The sequence below is a fragment of the Triturus cristatus genome, chromosome 1_1 (assembly GCF_964204655.1).
Source record: "Triturus cristatus chromosome 1_1, aTriCri1.1, whole genome shotgun sequence".
NCBI lineage: Eukaryota > Metazoa > Chordata > Amphibia > Caudata > Salamandridae > Triturus > Triturus cristatus.
In genome coordinates, this window is record NC_140579.1 from 36,337,709 (window position 1) to 36,361,953 (window position 24,245).

The window sequence follows — 24,245 nt, forward strand, 5'->3', positions numbered from 1 at the left end:
ATACCATATCACACCACACCACACCGTACCACACCTAGCGCTGGGACACTCCTGGGTAGCCATGTGCTTTACAAATGCCCTTCCATTCATTCATTAATTCATACCATAGCACACCACACCATACCATACAACACTACACCATATCACACCATATCATATTCATAAACAGTAATATTCAGAGCTAATCATCACAATGGTATTTACCTTTATAACTCTTCACCACCACCTCTGGGCTCTGAATCTTCACATTATTACACCTGTAATAACACACACATCATCTTTGTATTAAAGAACAATGACAGCTACAGGAACAAAGCATGAACATCACATAGGACCTGTAGCTGAAATAAGATTCAGTATTAAGAGCAGCGCCTGCGGACTAGAGCTCAGTGTGAGTTACTGTTCATACACAACAGTCAAAGCTCTAACGATATCCAAAAGTACCTTTAACATCTTATGACAGGATGTGGGTGTTCTAATGCAGATAGCTCAGTGAGACCAGCGCGCTTCATGTGATGCCACGGAGTGCCACAGCGTGGGTCTCAAGGAGTGGCCGTTAGCTCAATGAGAGGGGGGCAGAGACAGGTTACATCTGCTCCTGGTGGAGTCTTGTGTATATACTTAATAAATACCTTCCTACCTGAGGTCCACGTGAATTCCCGACAGCGCCCACAACACAACATTGTCACATCCACTCCCTGCCGGTGTAAACCTTGTCACCATTCTCTACAGCTAAGATATTGGAGAGAGGAAGATTTGAACCCAGACCGCTTAGTATTGAAAAACTGGTTGCAAAACAAAAACTCCCACATCATACAGAACAGCAGATTTTAGGCTGTAGGGGAAGGATCACAGAGGCAGAGATAAGGGAACAGGTGCGGAGGATCAGTAAAGGGAAAGCAGCAGGCCCAGACGGGATCACAGCGGGAGAGATAAGGGAACAGGTTAGGAGGCTCAGTAAAGGCAAAGCAGCAGGCCCAGACGGGATCACAGAAGGAGAGATAAGGGAACAGGTTCGGAGGCTCAGTAAAGGGAAAGCAGCCGGCCCTGATGGGATCACAGAGGGAGAGATAAGGGAACAGGTGAGAAGACTCAGTAAAGGGAAAGCAGCAGGCCCAGATGGGATCCCATCTGAATCCTCTTTCTGTTTCTGGGTATCTTATTTTAATGAGATCTCTCTGGAAGGCTGCTAAATTCCACCTTCCCGGTATGAGGCACCTGTAGTTATGATCCTTAAGCCGGGTAAAGGTGCTAGGTTAGGAGATTCCTATAGACCAATATCTTAGTTGAACTGTGATTAAAAAATGATTACAGGAATCTTGGCTAAGAGGTTGTCAGATGTCCTTCAAAAGTTGATCCATTTCGATCAAAAGTGGTTTGTGCCATTAGGAAGCTGTATGAATTAACCCAGTGACTTATCAGTGCGAATGATATGGCCGAGGCCTTTAATCTGTTGACAATCGCAAGAATCGATGCTACTAAAGCATTTGATACGGTTGATTGAGTCTATCTTTGGGAGGTATTGCAGGATTATCATTTCCGCAGCAATGTTACCGAAGTTGTGCACATGCTATACAAGTTGCCGGTCGCTAAGATTTTGGATGGCAAACTTACAGCTTCATTTCAGATATCCAGGGGAACTAGACAGCGGTGTCCTGTGTCGCCAATTCTGTTCCGTGTATATATTGAGCCCTTTTCCCAGATGATTCGGCAGGATTAGACCATTCTTCCCTTTGAAGCTGCAGGGCTACCAACCAGACTAGCACTGCATGCTGATGACATAGTTCTGTATGCATCGAAGCCAGAGCTCTGTGTTCCACAGCTTGAGATGCATGCCAGAGGTTTTGGGAGTCTGTCAGGGTATCTAATCAATAAGGTAAAGACCGGGCTAGAGAGAAAGTAGGGCTTCAAACCAGAAATCAGATTAGGAATCATGGAAGCATCGTAACTCAACGTTTGGAGGAAATATCGGATGTAAACTTAACTAGGGTATCCCACTGTCAATTAGGAAAAAATCGATGCTAAATAATACATTTATTTATGTGAACAAAATCACGTCCTTATTAACAAATTCACCCGATGTGAATGCCGCATCAACCCGACTCGCATATACGTAGCCTGGCAAGCACTGAGACCGAGGCCCAAGGTTACTGATTGACAGGCCACAGGTGGGGTGGCACGTAGCCGGCAGACAAATGCATGGACGGGAAATCCGAGATCAATCCCACAGATTAGTGAAGAGACACTACAATTGTTAAGGGAGATTGGCCCCAATAAAGCGCACATGGTTGGAGGGGGTACGCGTGCTCCAAAAACAGCATAAAGTCAGATGCCACATGAGTTAGGAACATAGAGCAAATTAGAACACAGAACACGCAGTGATCACGTGCTCCCTGTGGCAGACATCTGGACACTTTAACCACTGGCTGCATTTTGTCCTTGCAAGGTCGAGGCCCACCTGGATTATCAATTAAAATTAATTTATGAATCTAGAGGGAGCAACTTACATTCCTCTCCCTACAAGGATCTCTAGAAACATTTTATTGCCTATAATGAATTGTATCTAAGAACGCTACAGATTGATTGTAATTTGAGACATTCCTCAGACCCTGTGTCTGTAACTCTTCTCCCGGCCGCTATGTTTAATTAAACAAACTGTTCCTGTTTTGCCAAAGGTTTTTCAAAGGTATTTCATGTTCAAGCAACACTGTGATATAGATGCTCGCCGTACAAGATGGAGGGAAAATCTGCCCCTGGGTATCTATGGGAGGGTGAACACCATTAAGATGCTGGTTCTTCCGAAGGTGATTGTCTTGTTTAACACTAAACCACTTCCTTTCCCCAAAAAGCTTTTGCAGAAATTGTAAGGGAGGGTCGGAAGCTTTATATGAGCATCCAAAGGAGCCAGGATCGCATGAAAGAAGGAGGAGACTGAAGCAAGGGAGTGTCGGCAGCTTTATATGAGCATCCACGGGAGCCAGGGTCTCATGAAAGAAGCTCCTGAGGACACTGATGCAAGGGAGGGTCGGCAGCTTTATTTGGGTGTCCAGAGGAGCCAGGATCTCATGAAAGAAGGAGGAGAATAAAGCAAGGGAGTGTCGGCAGCTTTATATGAGCATCCACGGGAGCCAGGGTCTCATGAAAGAAGCTCCTGAGGACACTGATGCAAGGGAGGGTCAGCAGCTTTATATGGGCATCCAGGAGAGCCAGGATCTCATGAGAGAAGGAGTAGACTAAAGCAAGGGAGGGTCGGCAGCTTTATATGGGCATCCAGGGGAGCCCGGATCGCACGAAAGAAGGAGGAGACCGAAGCAAGGGAGGGTTAGCAGCTTTATATGAGCATCCACGGGAGCCAGGATCTCATGAAAGAAGGAGGAGACTGAAGAAAGGGAGTGTCGGCAGCTTTATATGAGCATCCAGGGGAGCCAGGATCTCATGAAAGAAGCTCCAGAGGAGACTGAAGCAAGGGAGGGTCATCAGCTTCATATGGGCATTGAGGGGAGCCAGGATCTCATGAAAAAAGCTCCAGAGGAGACTGAAGCAAGGGAGGGTCAGCAGCTTCATATGGGCATCCAGGGGAGCCAGGATCTCATGAAAGAAGCTCCGGAGGAGACTGAAGCAAGGGAGGGTCAAGCAGCTTCATATGGGCATCCACGGGAGCCAGGATCTCATGAAAGAAGCTCTGGAGGAGACTGAAGCAAGGGAGGGTCGGCAGCTTCATATGAGCATCCAGGGGAGCCAGGATCTCATGAAAGAAGCTCCGGAGGAGACTGAAGCAAGGGAGGGTCAAGCAGCTTTATATGGGCATCCAGGGGAGCCAGGATCTCATGAAAGAAGGAGGAGACTGAAGCAAGGGAGGGTCGGCAGCTTCATATGAGCATCCAGGGGAGCCAGGATCTCATGAGAGAAGCTCCAAAGGAGAGTGAAGCAAGGGAGGGTTGGCAGCTTTATATGGGCATCAAGGGGAGCCAGGATCGCATGAAAGAAGCTCCAAAGGAGACTGAAGCAAGGGAGGGTCAGCAGCTTTATATGGGCATCGAGGAGAGCCAGGATCTCATGAAAGAAGCTTCGGAGGAGACTGAAGGAAGGGAGGGTTGGCAGCTTTATATGGGTTTCGAGGGGAGCCAGGATCTCATGAATGAAGCTCCGGAGGAGACTGAAGCAAGGGAGGGTCAGCAGCTTTATATGGGCGTCCAGGGGAGCCAGGATCTCATGAAAGAAGCACCGGAGGAGACTGAAGCAAGGGAGGGTCAGCAGCTTTATACGGGCATCCAGGGGAGCCAGGATCTCATGAAAGAAGCGCCGGAGGAGACTGAAGCAAGGGAGGGTCGGCAGCTTTATATGGGCATCGAGGGGAGCTAGAATCTCATGAAAGAAGCTCCGGAGGAGACTGAAGCAAGGAAGGGTCAGCAGCATCATATGGGCATCGAGGGGAGCCAGGATCTTATGGAAGAAGTACCGGAGGAGACTGAAGCAAAAGAGGGTCGGCAGCTTTATATGGGCATCGAGGGGAGCCAGGATCTCATGAAAGATGCTCTGGAGGAGACTGAAGCAAGGGAGGGTCAGCAGCTTTATATGGGCATCCATGAGAGCCAGGATCTCATGAAAGAAGCGCCGGAGGAGACTGAAGCAAAGGAGGGTCGGCAGCTTTATATGTCATCCAGAGGAGCCAGGATCTCATGAAAGAAGCTCCGGAGGAGGCCGAAGTAAGGGAGGGTCAGCAGCTTTATATGGGCATCCAGGGGAGCCAGGATCTCATGAAAGAAGCTAAGGAGGAGACTGAAGCAAGGGATGGCCGGCAGCTTTATATGGGCATCCAGGGGAGCCAGGATCTCATAAAAGAAGGAGGAGACTGATGCAAGGGAGGGTCAGCAACCTTATATGGGCATCCAGGGGAGCCAGGATCTCATGAAAGAAGCTCCGGAGGAGGCCGAAGTAAGGGAGGGTCAGCAGCTTTATATGGGCATCCAGGGGAGCCAGGATCTCATGAAAGAAGCTAAGGAGGAGACTGAAGCAAGGGAGGGTCAGCAGCTTTATATGGGCATCCAGGGGAGCCAGGATCTCATGATAGAAGCCCCGGAGGAGACTGAAGCAAGGGATCGTCGGCAGTTTTATATGGGCGTCGAGGGGAGCAGGATCTCATAAAAGAAGGAGGAGACTGAAGCAAGGGAGGGTCGGCAGCTTTATATGGGCTTCGAGGGGAGCCAGGATCTCATGAAAGAAGCTCCGGAGGAGACTGAAGCAAGGCAGGTCGGCAGCTTCCTATGGGCATTGAGGGGAGCCACGATCTCATGAAAAAAGGTCTGGATGAGACTGAAGCAAGGGGGGCTCGCTCTTCCGGGTTTTCAAGCCTATTATTATTCTTTCCAGTTCAAGAATTCCTGATTCTTGGCAGGAGAGCTAGATAATTCTCACATGGGTCAATTGTGTAGACCTATGTTGAAGCATTTAAGCCTGAAAACGTTTGGGGACCCAAAGTATTTAAACAAGGTAGGTTAATGGTACTCTTAACAGCCCTGAGGGTGTGGGAATCCTTTAGGAGAATTCTCAGGATAGATTACAATGCGGACCTGGCACCAATTTGGGGCTCTCCTGGAACCCCCAAGTGACTTAAAGATAAACTTAGTTACCCTCTCCAGCATGGCAACCTTTCCACCTGGAGTGACATGACAAGCGCTCTCTAAACTTTTGAAGCGGAGCTTTCAAAATGTAAATGCCTGCAGCTTTGCTGTTAGTGGTCATCCCAAACGGATCTCTGACATATTATTGAAAGACACATTATCGAACTACACAAATATCGCATCAAATATATCGACATCAAAAATATCGACATTGTATACTTATTTAAAAAACTACACTAATATCGACACTACAATATCGTAATACAATTATATTGATCACACAAAAATCGCACACATAAATATCGCAATACTAAATATCGACATAAGTAAATAAATATGACACATGTCACAAATATCGATAACCAAAATATAGACATCAATAATATCGTTTTTTTAAAATATATCGACAATTCTAATACTAATAAAACCAATACTTTAAACAACATTAAGGTGCCAATTACGATCCGGCAAAAACCTGGTACGAACCGTCGGACGGAGGCTTTTTTCCGTCCGACTCGTACCCGGTCGTAAAACTTTACAAACATGCAAGTACGATTCGCACGGAAACACCATTTCCGTACGAGTCGTACAAAACACCGACCGACGAAAAGATACATACAAATGGGATCCGGGGAAAGAGCCGACGTGACGTCGGGACGCTCTCAGGCCGCGTTACACGACCCAGGAAGTACGATTCGAACCGACAGCAGTCCGGACGGCAATATTTTTACGGCACCCAAAAAGTGCCGGAAAAGCGAAGTACGGCGCGAAACGACCAGAGTAGGTGGCCCGGTAAGCGCCGTACCCCCCCCCAGCCCCCGCATGTACGCGCCGTACCCCCCCCAGCCCCCGCATGTACGCGCCGTACCCCCCCAGCCCCTGCATGTACGCGCCGTACCCCCCCCAGCCCCCGCATGTACGCGCCGTACCCCCCCCCAGCCCCCGCATGTACGCGCCGTACCCCCCGTGTATGTACACCCGAGTACGAGTCGAACCCCCCCGTGTATGTACACCCGAGTACGTGTCGAACTGTACGTGTTGAACCCCCCCGTGTATGTACACCCGAGTACGTGTCGAACTGTACGTGTCGAACCCCCCCGTGTATGTACACCCGTGTACGTTCGAGTCTGGGGGTACGCACCGTACATACACGGGTGGGGGTACGACTTGAACGTACACGGGTGTACATACACGGGGGGGTTCGACACGTACAGTTCGACACGTACTCGGGTGTACATACACGGGGGGTTCGACTCGTACTCGGGTGTACATACACGGGGGGTTCGACACGTACAGTTGGGGGGTTCGACACGTACAGTTTGACACGTACTCGGGTGTACATACACGGGGGGGTTTGACTCGTACTCGGGTGTACATACACGGGGGGTTCGACACGTACAGTTGGGGGGTTCGACACGTACAGTTCGACACGTACTCGGGTGTACATACACGGGGGGGGTTCGACACGTACAGTTCGACACGTACTCGGGTGTACATACACGGGGGGTACGGCGCGTACATGCGGGGGCTGGGGGGGTACGGCGCGTACATGCGGGGGCTTGGGGGGGGGGGGTACGGCGCGTACCGGGCATCTGTTTGGACGTCTCCATGGTTGCTATTGGAGTTCGGTGCGGACGGTCTTTTAACCATACGGTTGTACATTCGGACGCCCGGGACGGATCGTGATTCCCCGGTCGGACTTCGCTTTTCACGTTTGTACGGTAAATCGTCCGAGGACGTGTCGGACACTTTTTCCGACCCGAGGACGTGTGGGGAATTATTCCCAATGCGACTCGTATGGGCTTTTTACCATGCGAATCGTGATTGCCAGTTTGTACGGCACTTGTACGATTCGTACGGTAAAAATACCGGATACGAGTCGTACGGGAATTTTTTTTACCGGATCGTAATTGGCACCGATATTTTCCGAAAACATACATTTTCAAATGAGATTCTACTTAAACATAAACATAACATTTATAACGATCTCAATATTTAACAACATAATAAAAAAACACTGAAATAATTATCACATTGGCATTTCGAACTCATTTTAAAAAAAATACAACACATTATAAACAATCTTTTTATATATAATTATTTAAAACTCTCCTCCTTTAAAACTAAATATACTCTTACTTAGCATTTTCCATAAAAGGAAACCAATTAACTAAAAAAAATTCAAACCATCCAATAGAAAGGCCACATACAGAAAACAACCAATAACATTCAAGAAACAATTTAAAACCACTATATAAACCAATTAAAACAAGTCTTCTACTGTGCCTTAAACCAAAGCATTGAACGAAGAAGAAACTCTGCTAAACAGAAGAAACCTACATCCTACTACTATTCTAAAAACGTAAGTAAATATTCTTTTCTAACTAAACTGCCAAATTAAACTAAAACACTAATTTATCTTTACTCAAATAAATCACTAACTTATATATTCCATCTCTTTATGTTTCCACTACAGATATTACTCCAAACAGCTAAAGAAAATATTGAAGATTGCCAGAAAAGACTCACTAAAAAGTAAGTATACTATCAAAATACTTTATAAAATATTAATTAAATCCTACTCCAACCCCAAAACATCCTAAACCCCTAAACAAATCCATGTTCTCTTTTTTAAGTTTTAAAAAACCTGTATAAATTAACACCTATAGTCTATACCACTGGGTATGAGGGAAGGCTCTGTTTGCTTAGGGAGAGGTTGGGCTCCTGCATCTTATTTATTAGGGAGGAGGGGCACATAGTAAGAGGGGTAGGGGACGGGGGTACATTGACATGTGGTGGGGGAGGGGGGGGTAGAGAACTGGGTGGGAAGGTTGTTCCTTCTCCTGAATAATTGGTCTTGATGATAAATGTGTGGTACTTCCGGGACAGGTGAAGGCGGGGGAATGTTTGTTGAGTTGTTGATTTGTAAAACAATAAAATAAGTTTCAACAAAAAAAATATAGTCTATACCAAACAGCAATACCACCCCACTTAAAAAACTAAACCAACCAAAACAATATATGTTCTTTAACTTTCAGAGACTACATCAACTAAACAGCATTTTGTCTACAAACAACATCTTCATTCAAATACAACCAAAAACACTTGGGTGCCGATCACGATCCGGTAAAAAATTCCCCTGTGCGACTCGTATCCGGTCTTTTTACCGTACGAATCGTACAAGTGCCGTACGAACTGGCAATCACGATTCGCATGGTAAAAAGTCCTTACGAACCGCATTGGGAATATTTCCCCACACGTCCTCGGGTCGGAAAATGTGTCCGACACGTCCTCGGACGATTTACCTTACAAAAGTGAAAAGTCAAGTCCGACCGAGGAATCACGATCCATCCCGTGCGTCCGAGGTCACAACCGTATGGAAAAAACACCGTCCGCACCGAACTCCTACAGCAACCATGGAGACATGTGCCCGCATACGCGCCCAACACTCCCCCCAGCCCCCGTACGTCCGACACGTACCCCCCGTGTATGTACACCCCCACCCGTCTATGTGCACCCCAGTACGTTCCAGTCGTACCCCCACCCCAGTACGTGTCATACCCCCGTGTACCCCCACCCCAGTACGTGTCGTCCCACCGTCTATGTACACCCCAGTACCTTCCAGTCGTACCCCCACCCCAGTACGTGTCGTCCCACCGACTATGTACACCCCAGTACGTTCCAGTCGTACCCCCCCCAGTACGTGTCGTACCACCGACTATGTACACCCCAGTACATTCCAGTCGTACCCCCACCCCAGTACGTGTCATACCCCCGTGTACCCCCACCCCAGTACGTGTCGTCCCACCGTCTATGTACACCCCAGTACCTTCCAGTCGTACCCCCACCCCAGTACGTGTCGTCCCACCGACTATGTACACCCCAGTATGTTCCAGCCGTACCCCCACCCCAGTACGTGTCGTCCCACCGTCTATGTACACCCCAGTACCTTCCAGTCGTACCCCCCCAGTACGTGTCGTACCACCGACTATGTACACCCCAGTACCTTCCAGTCGTACCCCCACCCCAGTACGTGTCGTACCCCCGTGTACCCCCACCCCAGTACGTGTCGTCCCACCGTCTATGTACACCCCAGTACCTTCCAGTCGTACCCCCACCCCAGTACGTGTCGTCCCACCGACTATGTACACCCCAGTACGTTCCAGTCATACCCCCCCCAGTACGAGTCGTACCACCGACTATGTACACCCCAGTACCTTCCAGTCGTACCCCCACCCCAGTACGTGTCATACCCCCGTGTACCCCCACCCCAGTACGTGTCGTCCCACCGACTATGTACACCCCAGTACGTTCCAGTCGTACCCCCCCCAGTACGTGTCGTACCACCGACTATGTACACCCCAGTACCTTCCAGTCGTACCCCCACCCCAGTACGTGTCGTACCCCCGTGTACCCCCACCCCAGTACGTGTCGTCCCACCGTCTATGTACACCCCAGTACCTTCCAGTCGTACCCCCCCCCAGTACGTGTCGTACCACCGACTATGTACACCCCAGTACCTTCCAGTCGTACCCACACCCCAGTACGTGTCGTACCCCCGTGTACCCCCACCCCAGTACGTGTCGTCCCACCGTCTATGTACACCCCAGTACCTTCCAGTCGTACCCCCACCCCAGTACGTGTCGTCCCACCGTCTATGTACACCCCAGTACCTTCCAGTCGTACCCCCACCCCAGTACGTGTCGTCCCACCGACTATGTACACCCCAGTACGTTCCAGTCGTACCCCCCCAGTACGTGTCGTACCACCGACTATGTACACCCCATTACCTTCCAGTCATACCCCCACCCCAGTACGTGTCGTACCCCCGTGTACCCCCACCCCAGTACGTGTCGTCCCACCGACTATGTACACCCCAGTACGTTCCAGTCGTACCCCCCCAGTATGTGTCGTCCCACCGACTATGTACACCCCAGTACCTTCCAGTCGTACCCCCACCCCAGTACGTGTCGTACCACCGACTATGTACACCCCAGTACCTTCCAGTCGTACCCCCACCCCAGTACGTGTCGTACCCCCGTGTACCCCCACCCCAGTACGTGTCGTCCCACCGTCTATGTACACCCCAGTACCTTCCAGTCGTACCCCCACCCCAGTACGTGTCGTCCCACCGACTATGTACACCCCAGTACGTTCCGGTCCTACCCCCAACACAACCTCCTAAGTACGGAGCGCACCCCAGGCCCCAACATCACCACCGCATGTACGAGTCGTACCAAGTCACATACAAGGACAGCACCGTACAACCAAATGGCCCATGTACACACCGTACACACGCTCAAAACGCACGTACACAACCAGGACAAAACAAAACAACACAAGAATACACCATTCGAATGGCACAAAGCCACTAAACATGGCCAACAACCACTAAAACAACACATTCACTGACGTGCAACTGCCAAAAACAAACAGAGGCCAAATACACCACCACTCCTTATAACACACCCACCCAAACTTCAAACACAGCCACACCCACCAATGGACCAATAAAAAGGGCCCACACACACAAACCATGAGCCTTTGCAACAGACTCACTGCTGCCAGACACCACAGAACCACACTACAAGCTACACCACACCTTACACTTGCACACCTTCACACAACCACCCTCACAAAAACCCCCTCATCACATTCACACACACACACAACCATCCACACCCCCCCCAACATCCACACACCCCCCCCAACATCCCCACCCACACCCCTCACCATGCCCACCACCATGAATCCATAGTTCAGTAACCGAGAATTGGAGGTCCTTGTTGATCAAATCCTCAGAGTCGAGCCACAGATCTTTGGAACATTGGTCAGAAGCACCAGCCAGGCAGCAAAAACTGCCATGTGGCAGACCATCGTCGATGCTGTGAATGCTGTTGCGGACACCAGACGGACCAAGCAGGAATGCCAGAACAGGTGGTACGATCTGCGGAGGAGGGTCCGAGCCAAGAGGCAGGATGAACACGACCAGGCCAACGCCACCGGAGGAGGGCCCTCCCGCAGACCCGTACAGTACCATCCCTGGGAGGAGAGGGTGATGGCCATACTGCCGGTGGAGGCAGTCGAAGGATTAGAAGGACTCCGAGACCCGGGTGAGTACATAAACAACGCACCTCACAAGGGGGGAACGGCATCCACAACCAAAATCACCAACAGCCACGCAACCACCACAAGCCATCGCATGACTCAACCACACTCCATGAGCACGCACATGCCACTGCTGCCACCATGCCCCATGCACCCAGCTGGACAATGTCAAGTCACAGGCCACAGAAGACAACAACACATGACACGGTAACCCGGATGGCGGGAGGCTGGGCCCAAAAAAGCACATAGTGCAACTCAGAAGCAGACAACAATTCACTCTACCCATATGGCCTAGGTCACAGCCAGACAAACAGTGTGTCCCAACACAGGACTGACTTGGCAGCAAATGGCGGACGCCTTGCATCAACACATGGGGGTGAAGGCACTGTTTTGCACATGACAGCAGCTAATGAACAGCCAACATTGTGAAAGAGTGGCAGCACACACCACCACAGCAGCAGCGCACAGACACAGACACTACACCCAATGGGTGCCTGGAGATCAGAAACAAACTCACATCAACAATCCAAGGGCCACTCAAAGATCTGCTAACAGTGTGTGCCCAGGAAGCTGGGCCGAGGTGACAGAGGGTGACACACGGAGGGAGGGAGAGGGGGACAGAGAGGGAGGGAGAGGGGGACAGAGAGGGAGGGAGAGGGGGACAGAGATGGAGGGAGAGGGGGACAGAGATGGAGGGAGAGGGGGACAGAGATGGAGGGAGAGGGGGACAGAGAGGGAGGGAGACGGACAGAGGGAGGAGGCCGACACACGGAGGGAGGTAGAGGGGGACTGAGAGGGAGGGAGAGGGGGACAGAGATGGAGGGAGAGGGGGACAGAGATGGAGGGAGAGGGGGACAGAGAGGGAGGGAGACGGACAGAGGGAGGAGGCTGACACACGGAGGGAGGGAGAGGGGGACTGAGAGGGAGGGGGAGGGGGACAGAGATGGAGGGAGAGGGGGACAGAGATGGAGGGAGAGGGGGACAGAGATGGAGGGAGAGGGGGACAGAGAGGGAGGGAGACGGACAGAGGGAGGAGGCTGACACACGGAGGGAGGGAGAGGGGGACTGAGAGGGAGGGGGAGGGGGACAGAGATGGAGGGAGAGGGGGACAGAGATGGAGGGAGAGGGGGACAGAGATGGAGGGAGAGGGGCACAGAGAGGGAGGGAGACGGACAGAGGGAGGAGGCTGACACACGGAGGGAGGGAGAGGGGGACTGAGAGGGAGGGAGAGGGGGACAGAGATGGAGGGAGAGGGGGACAGAGATGGAGGGAGAGGGGGACAGAGATGGAGGGAGAGGGGGACAGAGAGGGAGGGAGAGGGGGACAGAGATGGAGGGAGAGGGGGACAGAGATGGAGGGAGAGGGGGACACAGAGGGAGCGAGACACAGGGAGAGCCAATCAGCCGTGTTGCGTGTGTGAATGTCTGCTCGTCAGCAGGTAGACTGCGTGCATGTAGACAAGGGTGGCCAGTGCCAGAAGCCACCCTCTTCACCATGGCAAAACACATGGCCATGTCACAACCTGTTCACGAGCACAAGGACAGCTACCTGGATCACATAAGTGTGTGGATCCACTCCATGTGCACATGTACAGTGCATGGCTCGCCACACCTGCCCACTTCACTGCTGACTGCAGTCACACTTGACGCAGCAAGTAAGACTGTGCCACACATAGTTAAAGGGGCCAAAGTGGTGCCCAAGGGACACACCCATGCACAAGTGCACTGTGAGTGGAATGCAAGACCAATCCTAATTCCAAGAGGAAATGTGCCAACTTTGAATATGATGAAACATGGATGTTGCATGGACAAAATTTAACATTGTCTCTCTCACACACAGGTCAACGTCGTGGTGCACCCCCCAACACTGGGGGGGAACACTCACAGGACCTGGATCTGCAGGAGCCCGATCCCACCGGCAGCGACCACTCTCACCACTCTGCGGACGACCCCGACCAACCTGGCCCCTCTGGTGTCCAACCACCTGCAGCACCTGCGTCAGGTACAACTGTGCCAACCACCACCCCCACTCCTGCCACATCCCAGGAGACACCCAGGATCCCTGCCCCAACATCACAATGCAGCCAGGCTGGCCAGGAGGGACACGGTGTCCCGGGCACCCAGGAGGAGGCAGGCGACAACGCCAATGCCACCCCTCAGGGGTCCCGGAGACCCCATGTGCCCACAAGGGCAGGCCAGGCGCAAGTGGGCAGGGGTGGTGGGAGTGGAGGACGGCGGAGGCGCGAGCCTGACCAGTTGGCTGGGGATCCGGTATTTTCCCATGTCCGTAACATCCTGGACTCATACCGGCAGGACACCACGGGCATGGCCCAGGTTGTGTCCGTCCTCGAGGGGATCAAGGCCCAGCAGGCCCAGCAACATGCGGAGCTAATAGCCTGTCTACTGGTACACCAACGGAGGATGGAGGACAGACAGGCTGAGCAAGTGACTGCATTCCAGGGGATTCACGCTACACTCCGTCGGATGGCCGACACCATGGCCGACCCTCCCTGTGCCAGAAGGCGGAGAACATCACCACCCACAGGGAGGGATCAGGAGGAGGAGGAGGAAACATCCGACGGAGCATCCCAGACGTCGTCACGGGCTGCTGCTGAGGTTCCCCGCAGGAGGCCGGGTCGTCCACGGAAAGGACCGTGAGGGTGGCTGCTACATCACCATCTCCCAGGACACCTGGCCTGGCACCTGGCCCACTGGAGCAACAGCATCACAGCATCAAGAGACATTCTCTGCCACATGGCCCTGCTGGTCACTGGCTGACCAATGTTGACAAAGACTGTGGCATGGACTCTGAGGATTTCCAATGGCAAGGACCCCAACTCCCCTACTGAACTTTGGATTCAAACATCCCGGAAAGACCCTTACTTCCCCCCCCCCCCACTAATAAATCACACTATGATGAGTAGATGCCTGCTGGTAGCATTATTAACTAACATGTGTCTTGTAAAGTCTAAACATGCCTGAGTCATCTTTTGTCTTCAACCATCCACACCCTGGGGCCTGAGTCTGGCACAGGACACATGGGTCACAGTGTATTAGGCAAGAGAGACATGGAGCACCATACACATCCTTGATGGGCCCAACCAGCTGAGGGGGTTGCCGAACAACCGTGTTGACACACACATTGAGTACAGCAACTGTCATGCGCAGTGGTCAGGGATCCAGTCCAGTGTCCTGGGGGGCACCCAGGCATGTGTAGACAGGTGGCAGAACCATGTCCTGCAAGCCGTAGTCCGGTGGATGCCGAGAATGGGGGCCTGGCCAACGTTGGATGCATGGGGATGGCACATGTCACAATACCAACACAGTCATGGACATCATGCCCAATACACAGTCTCAGCCCACACACACAGCTTGCATCTTGCAACTCGACACATTGACACATAGCCACAATCAGGGAATACCATGCCAGACATGCAGGATGCACCGTGGCAACACACCAGCATTGACTGAGAAGAGGCACCTTGGAGGCATAGGGACACCTTTATTAGACATGTATTCGGGATTGCAGAGGCCACTCGAAGTACACATGAACACATCATGTGGAGTAACATGTGGGTCCAACACTGGCACCCCCCTTCTGCAGCACACATGCGTGTTTGCCATGGAAGTGGCACACAAGCGTCGGCTAACAGCTAAATACCCACAGCTGCACACGGAGAGCCTGCCATACACCATAGATCCGCTGATGTCGAAGTCCCACACCATGTCCAGCCAATGCTAACCGTATGTGTCCGAGGGCAGTGTCACACACATTGATGCCATCATCACAATCCCCTATCCCATCACTGATGACTGTCAACCAGGCAGACCATCTATTCAGGTGTACACAGCTGCATGTCGTGTCCCATGGGGATGCGACATGGCTGCAGAGGAACAACACATCGACAGGGGCAGTGTGCATACATCGTGAACAACTGTCACACCCAATACACCCCAGATGCATCCCTTACCCCATGGAGACTTCTAAACGTGTCCGTGCCTGTAACGCTGAGTCAGCCCACGATGTCATGTCCATGATGAATAGCAGTGCCACAACAATGCAACCAGCAGACGGCATGTGCAGGTACCTGGGGAAGAGAGACACACAAGAAGTCAGCCACAAAAAGCACAGCCACTTGCATGTGCATTTACTCGACACATGTATGGATGACAACATGCTAGGTCATAATAATGACTGGGGAAATACTACCATCACTGGCACCATCACTCCAGTGACACACCCACACACACCTCTGAGTCACGTGCCATACATGCAGGTGGAGACACACATCACAACGCATGCCACACGGGGATCAATGCGTGCACACTCAGACACTGGTACTCACCACTAAGCAAAGAAGTCGCGTATGAGCCGAGTCCGGATGTCCTCTTGCGGCTCCACATCCCTAGCCCCATTGCCAAGCCCTTCGTCCTCCACGGGTGGATGGTCCTCGTCATGTTGATTCAGGATGAGTGGCACAGCTCTTTCAACTGCCATGTTGTGCAGCATGCAGCAGACCATGAAGATCTTGCAGACCTTTGCCGGGGCATAAGGGAGTGCACCGCCGGTCTTGTGGAGGCACCGGAATCGGCTCTTCAGCATGCCAAACGTCCTCTCTATCACTCGCCTTGTCCGGCCATGGGCGGTGTTGTAGCGGAGCTGTGCCGGCGTGATGGGGTTGCGGAGAGGTGTGATCAGCCATGGCATGTTGGGATAGCCAGCGTCCCCTACATGGGAAGCACATGGTCATCGTTAGAAGTGGTGAAGCGGTCGTGCTGGTAGCCGATACAGAATAGAAGACAGACAGACTGTACCCACCTACAACACATGCCCGTTCGTTGCGCAGCTGCATCATCATATCAGGCATCCCGCTACGCCTCATGATGTAGGCATCGTGTGCTGATCCTGGAAAACGAGCACAGACATGTGAAATCACCATGTTGGAGAGACACACCACAAGGGCATTGATGGAGTGGTAGTGCTTCCGATTGCGGTACGCCACCTCCCGTGCGTGTGGTGGTACCAAAGCTACATGTGTCCCATCTATGGACCCAATGACATGGGGCATCCCTCCCAGGGCATAGAATCCACGCTTGACCTCAGTCATCTGTTCAGGGGTTGGGAACTTGATGAAGTCATCCAGGTGAATCAACATGGCCTCCAAGAAATCATGCAGCACACCGCTGAACATGCTCTGGGACATGCCACCAACATGAGCTATGGTATTTTGGAAGGTACCCGTGGCAAGAAAATGTAGGGCAGCCATTACCTTCAGCTGGGGTGTCAGTGCCGTAGGATACCTGTGCTGCGGTTGCAGGTGTGGTGCCAGTCTCGCCGTCAGCTCCAGAATCAACGGTTGGGTGAAGCGGTAGAGCCGGATCCTGTCATTCTCCTGCATGGCAGCCAAGTCTGGAATTCTTCGGGCAAGAGGCGGCGCTCTGCAGTAATTTGGAAGTGACAAGGAAGAGTGAGTGCACTACGACAACAACTCATGTCTACTGAGCACATGTAAATCTGGCAATACACACATGCTACATAGGGAGTCAGGTATGTGCTACATGCCCTGGACACGTATGGATGCAAGGTGACACTCCTACCAAGAGCCAGCTACACACGGAGATTGGGAACCTCCCCATGCCACGCCATGGGAATAGCTGTGTCCCAGTGCAAGTGAACAGCCAGACGCAACACAGGATTGACATACACCCACACATCAGCAGAAGTAGGATGCCGATTGCAGAGACTGGTAGCGGAACACTGGAGCCACATGTCACATGACATTACACTAGGCCTGCCCACACACCTTGCCATGAAGGTGCACATGTCATGACTCACCACACATTCCTTGTGAGGATGCTGACATGGCCTTGTCACGCTACTCCGTGTCCCATGCATACATGTGCACCTCACATCCGATAACACATGTGGCATGGTGTGCGGAACAGTGTGCAATGACAATCTACACACAGACACATGTTGGTTGCTGCAACGGCTGCAGCTTCTGAGGGTGCTACAACATCAACCAGATGGAAATCCCGCACACATAAATGACATAGTCACATTGTGCACTGTGGGTAGTGACAAGTCATGTGTCAGAACCCCTGTACCGGGCCTCATGGGACACTTCCGTGTGTTGGTGTCCGTGCCATGCCAGTGACGCTCACCCCAAGTGCGCAGTACGACATGCACACATGTCAAAGGAGTCAAGGGCATGCCTGGCACACATTGCACCGTCACACATTACACCTATACACATCTCATCATACATCTGGTGCCTTCTCCACTCAGGAGTCATGTTCCACATCACAGCCTGTCACACCTGTGCCCCACACATGTAGTAATGCACCGACGATGCCTTGATGTCCATTCCTGGACAAGTATGTCCATCCATGGACAAGTATGTCCATCCATGGACAAGTATGTCCGCCCTATTCCTACCTGTGTGTCGCCCATCACCACTGTGATGTGTAAAAAACGCCGTACTGCTGACAAAGAGGGCCTGTGTATGTTCCCAAATCACTGTGGGAGTGCTGCCGTATGTGTACCCATCGTGATGGTGAGCGTACAGGCATTTGTACGGTCCGTACCACTACGAGTACGCATACGCGTGCAGACCCATAGTGATAGTGAGCGTAGATGGGTGTGTACGGTCCGTACCACTACGAGTACGCATACGCATGCAGACCCATAGTGATAGTGAGCATAGATGCGTGTGTACGGCCCTATCACTATGGGTCTGCACGCGTATGCGTACTCGTAGTGGTACGGACCGTACACTCGCATGTACGCTCAATATCACTTTGAGTACGCATACGCGTGCAGACCCATACTGATAGTGAGCGTAGATGCGTGTGTACGGTCCGTACCACTACGAGTACGCATACGCGTGCAGACCCATAGTGATAGTGAACGTAGGCATGCATGTACGGGCCGTTGCAATGCATTTGGGGTGCCCTAGGGCCCCGAAACGCACCGTACCTGTGTGTGATGCTCCAAATTACATAGGGGACAAGTATTAAGGCCTACATGCATGCTGGTTGTCATGGAGACCAAGTTCAAATTTCGAAATTGTTCTGGAAGGTGCACAGCAGAAGTCAGTTGGAATTCTTCTACTTTGTTGCAATGTGTTTGTGGGGCTGACATCATGCAGGAGAATGAAACCGATAGAGAACCAACAGACTGCTAGGTTAGAAGGGATTGGTGGAAACATAGGATGCAAATGTGAGTGACCAATCACTCTGTACTCCTGTGCATGAGACTGGGCAGAAGGGCACATATAAGGCAGCCAGGTCCCATGAGGGAGTACTTGCCTGCACATCTTTGCATTCGTCGACCCAGCTGCTGCTACTGATTCCCTGGAACCATGTCAAGGGCTGTGGAGAGGACACAGCCATTCACCCTGGAGGAGAACATGGCTCTGCTGGATGTGATCCTCCCACAGTACTCCATGCTGTATGGGCGACCAGGGTATCAGGTGAGTGCATAGGCCACTGGCACGGACTGTCCCTATGTTGTAACTGTGACTTCTGGCATTGTGTCCTGGTGTGACACACATGCCATGTACTGTAGGGGGGGTCCCAGGGGGGGGATGCCTGATGTCTCCCAGCAGTGCCCTGAGACAGGAGGGGTGGGGGCCTATCACTAACAGCAGTGCCCTGAGACAGGAGGGGTGGATGCAGAGTCCTCCCAGCAGTGCCCAGAGACAGGACGGGTGTGTGCAGAGTCCTCCCAGCAGTGCCCAGAGACAGGACGGGTGTGTGCAGAGTCCTCCCAGCAGTGCCCTGAGACAGGAGGGGTGGATGCAGAGTCCTCCCAGCAGTGCCCAGAGACAGGACGGGTGTGTGCAGAGTCCTCCCAGCAGTGCCCTGAGACGGGAGGGGTGGGTGTGATGCACAGTGTGAGCCTTGATCATTGATTGTGACATTGCCATCATTCCACCTGTGTACCCACTATGGCACGTACTGCTTTTTCCCTCACCAGGGGATGATGTCCCTATGACAAAGGTGCAATGCGTTGGCTGCATGACATGCCTTGTTGTAACCAGCTAATTTGTACTCATATGTCTCTCTGTGACATGTGGCTGGTGTATTGATGTGGTGTCACTTGTTCTTCCTCACAGGTAGGCGCCACTGCCAAGGAGCAGATCTGGTTGTCCGCCGTCAGTGCCGTGAGGGGTGTGGATGGTCGGAGGCGGAGCCTGTCCCAGGTGAGGAAACGCTGGCAGGATATCCGGTGCTGGACGCGGAGGATTGCACGGCTCCTGCTGGGGGACTCACCTGAGAGCCACAAGAACCGCGGCCGCCGCCGTCTGAGCCACCTCCACAGGCGTGTGCTGCCGGTGGTCTTTCCAGACCTGGAGAGGTGCTTACAGGCGATGCAGCAGCCGGAAGGGGGTAGGTACATGTGTGTTTGTTGTATGTCACCGGCATTTGTAAGGGCACAGTAGCATGAATTCACTGGCAGGGTTTAAAGGTGCTGTGCAGATCCAGTTTGCCCCAGTATAGCGCTGCGCCCCTGCCACCCTTCCCCTCCTTGCAATGTGTTCCCTGGTCTGTGTGTAGTCACTCCTTCACAAGGTAATGTAGGCTGGCGCTTTGTCCACGAGAACAATGACTGTAGCATCATGTGTGGGGGTGGTGTGTAACAGGTTGTGGGACCTTGGCTGTGCCCTGTCAAGTTCACTGCATGTGTGTTCCATGTCAGTTGGCACTGATGCTGACTCCAGACATGGGAGTTGGTCTCTCATGTGTCATGCCTTACAGCGCGCATGTCCTATGTAGTGGCCTGTGACATGATGTGCGATACGCATAGTGCAGGGATGGTGGCGTGTGTTGCAGTCATTACCATTCAGTAGCATGTAGTTGCGTGCCCACTACTGTCCCCTGGGGCACCTTTTCCTCAGTGGTGTATGTGTCATCATAAACGTGGACACTCTCAGTGTCTACAGCGTAGGTTGTGCTCTGTGCCATTGTCCCCTGTCACCATGTATATAGACTTGCTATTTTGTACAGGTGTCCACTGTGCAGCCTGACCTGATTGTCCTTCCTCATACTCACAGTTGCCAGTGCCTGTGTGACTTGTTATACTCATCTGAGGATGGGCACTGGTACCTCATTATTTGTACAGGCGCACCTTGGCTGTTTGGCGTCCAATCTTGCATTTTGCCTGCCCCTGTGTTTATCACCCAGACTATGAGATGTTGGTGCCACCTGTGTCTAAACTATTTGCCTCGTGTAGGGGTTTGTTGGGGCGGCCAATGCCTATATGTCAAATCCTGATTTCTACTTGCTGGGTCTGGGCAGTGTGTGATGTTTGTCTGGACACACACACAAGGTGCAGTGACCGAGTCATGTTGGGCATGTTTTCAGCATTACCTATGCAGCATGTGTCTCAAGTTCATGGATATGGTCCCTGGTCATCGGTATTTTCACCGACGCTGTGTGGTGCAGATGCAGTGCTGGATTGTCCCCAGGGCCTTGGTGCTATGTCAGACTACGTTTCCTGTCTTTGGCTATTGTCTCATGCTCTCCATGGTGTTTCAGTGGCATGGTGGCTCAACCAACTGTGTGTTTCATGCCCTACATCGGTACCTTGTTTAGTAGATGTTAGGGATCTTCCTTTTCAGGCTATGCAGTGTTACCTATGTGGATTGGACTCATGTGACTGATGTGTACAGCTGTCTGATTAATTTCTGTCTCTCCACCCTGCCCACAGCATCGTCGGGGGACACAGAGGGAGACATGGACACAGGCAAGGCGGAGGAACCGAGCACCAGTGCCAGCCATGACATCGGGGCTGGCACATCGAGTGGGACAGAGGTGGAGGATAGTGCGGCCGAGGACCTGTCGACTGGCACGTCAGAATACGAAGCTGACAGGTCCGAGGAGGAGTTCTCCGAGTGGGCGGTGGCTGCACCAGCAGCTGACAGCGGAACAACACCTGGCACCGCCCCCTCAGTTCCCATCAGCCGCCTCCCACTTGCTCGTGTCCCTTCCCAGCGTGCCCGGTCACCGCATGTCTCCTTCCGGCCAGGCACCGCACCCCCTGCCCCTGTCTCCACTGCTGCCGCCAATGCTGAGTCTTTGGACATCCAGCGGCAACTGCAGGTTGGTCAGGCTGCGATCCTTAATGTCCTCCATGCCCACGGGAAAACCCTCACCAACATCGAGGCTTTCTTGGAGGGCATTCATTCATCGCAGGCTGACCAACGCAACTTGCTGAGGTCCATAGACTCCACACTGACTGCAGCAGTGGGTCTCCTGCAGCGCGACCTCCCCCCACCTACCCCTGCCCCATCCACACTTCCCACTCCCATGCCTGTCCCACGTACACCCAGACGTCGGCATGCACCCACATCAACAGACACAGGCACCACACCAGCAGGGAAGGTCCACCGCACTCCTCCTGACACGCACACACAGGGTGAGGTAGGCACACCCACTGGGTCGGGGGGAAAACGTGTGACACGCAGCCATAGTGGGAGTCCGCATTCCACCCAGTCCACTCCCTCCAAATCCCCTCCCCTCAGCTCTCCTGGCCACATCTCCCCCAAGGACTCCTTCATGGCCGCTCTGTCCCTGAGCCCCACAGTGACACCACCACGCAAGCGGTCAAGGAAGTCCTCGGTCAGGGTGGTTGAGTCTCCCCCCCTGTCTCCACCCTCCCCCGGTGGCGCTGCGACCCATCCCTCTGACCCCCCCCCCCCTCCTTGGGGCCTGTGGATCCTTCGGGTGCAGGGGAATCCCTGGAGGACCTTGCAAAGGTGTGTAGTGCCATCCTGGCCTCCGCCTTTGGCCCTGCCCCACCCCCTGTGGTGGAGTCCTCCATCCCTGCACCCACAACGCCTCCCCTTTGCCCTGATGTCCCTGCGGTGCCTGTTGCTTCCCCCCCCCCATGATGCCCTCACCAGTATGGAAGACGATGCCATTTGACTGTGCAGGCAAGGTAGGGGACACGCATCCCACTGTGTCCCCCATCCAGCTGCGAATCATTGACTGCCCTATGGGCTATGTGAATATTGAACTGCCTGCGATCCACGGACATTGTGCTCATGCTGAATAAAGCTTAATTTTGTTTTCATTATCACACTACTGCTATGCTGGTATTGGTGTTGGTGGGGCTGCTACATGGTTTTGGGTGGTGTTTAAGGGTTTGGGTGTGTGGGATATGTAGTAGTGTGCTGCTCATTGGGGGGACCCTGGGATCTGTGTGCCATCACAAGGTGTTGGCTAACTTTCTTTGTTCATGTAAGCAGTTACTGCATGGTGCAATTGTCCCAGGGTGTATTCCTTCCTCTGTGTACCCTGATTTCTTCCCTGCAGGGTGTTCGCAATGTTTAGCGCAGAGCAGTGTCTACATGAGCTGTGTGTGTGACGGAGCCCTTCTACTTTGGCCATGCATGCATGGCCATGTCTCCACCTGCAACAATCGTGGCATCCTGGGTGATCACTGTACTTGTGTGTGGAGTCTGTTGACATGAGTTCATGGGGACATGTTCCCTTGTAGGCAGTATGCATGTGGGTGATTCCGGCATCACACACATGTGTTACACCCCTCCTGTCTCTGGGCACTGCTGGGAGGACTCTGCACCCACCCCTCCTGTCTCAGGGCACTGCTGGGAGGACTCTGCACCCACCCCTCCTGTCTCTGGGCACTGCTGGGAGGACTCTGCACACACCCCTCCTGTCTCTGGGCACTGCTGGGAGGACTCTGCACCCACCCCTCCTGTCTCAGGGCACTGCTGGGAGGACTCTGCACCCACCCCTCCTGCCTCTGGGCACTGCTGGGAGGACTCCACACCCACCCCTCCTGTCTCTGGGCACTGCTGGGAGGACTCTGCACCCACCCCTCCTGTCTCTGGGCACTGCTGGGAGGACTCCACACCCACCCCTCCTGTCTCTGGGCACTGCTGGGAGGGCTCCACACCCACCCCTCCTGTCTCTGGGCACTGCTGGGAGGACTCTGCACCCACCCTCCTGTCTCAGGGCACTGCTGGGAGGACTCTGCACCCACCCCTCCTGTCTCTGGGCACTGCTGGGAGGACTCCACACCCACCCCTCCTGTATCTGGGCACTGCTGGGAGGACTCCACACCCACCCCTCCTGTCTCTGGGCACTGCTGGGAGGACTCAGCACCCACCCCTCCTGTCTCAGGGCACTGCTGGGAGGACTCAGCACCCACCCCTCCTGTCTCAGGGCACTGCTGGGAGGACTCTGCACCCACCCCTCCTGCCTCTGGGCACTGCTGGGAGGACTCTGCACACACCCCTCCTGTGTCTGGGCACTGCTGGGAGGACTCTGCACACACCCCTCCTGTGTCTGGGCACTGCTGGGAGGACTCTGCACACACCCCTCCTGTCTCTGGGCACTGCTGGGAGGACTCTGCACACACCCCTCCTGTCTCCGGGCACTGCTGGGAGGACTCTGCACCCACCCCTCCTGTCTCTGGGCACTGCTGGGAGGACTCTGCATCCACCCCTCCTGTCTCTGGGCACTGCTGGGAGGACTCTGCACACAC

At 53.1% G+C, this 24,245-nt stretch overlaps 1 protein-coding gene across 1 annotated transcript in view; it reads right to left on the bottom strand.

Moving 5' to 3' along the window:
- Positions 1–24,245, bottom strand: part of LOC146869273 (E3 ubiquitin-protein ligase TRIM39-like) — a 120,119-nt gene that overhangs the window by 23,756 nt on the left and 72,118 nt on the right. The window contains exon 5 of the mRNA XM_085646641.1: positions 205–257. Within this exon, the coding sequence (XP_085502767.1) occupies positions 205–257 (53 nt within the window). The remainder of the gene's footprint in view (positions 1–204; positions 258–24,245) is intronic.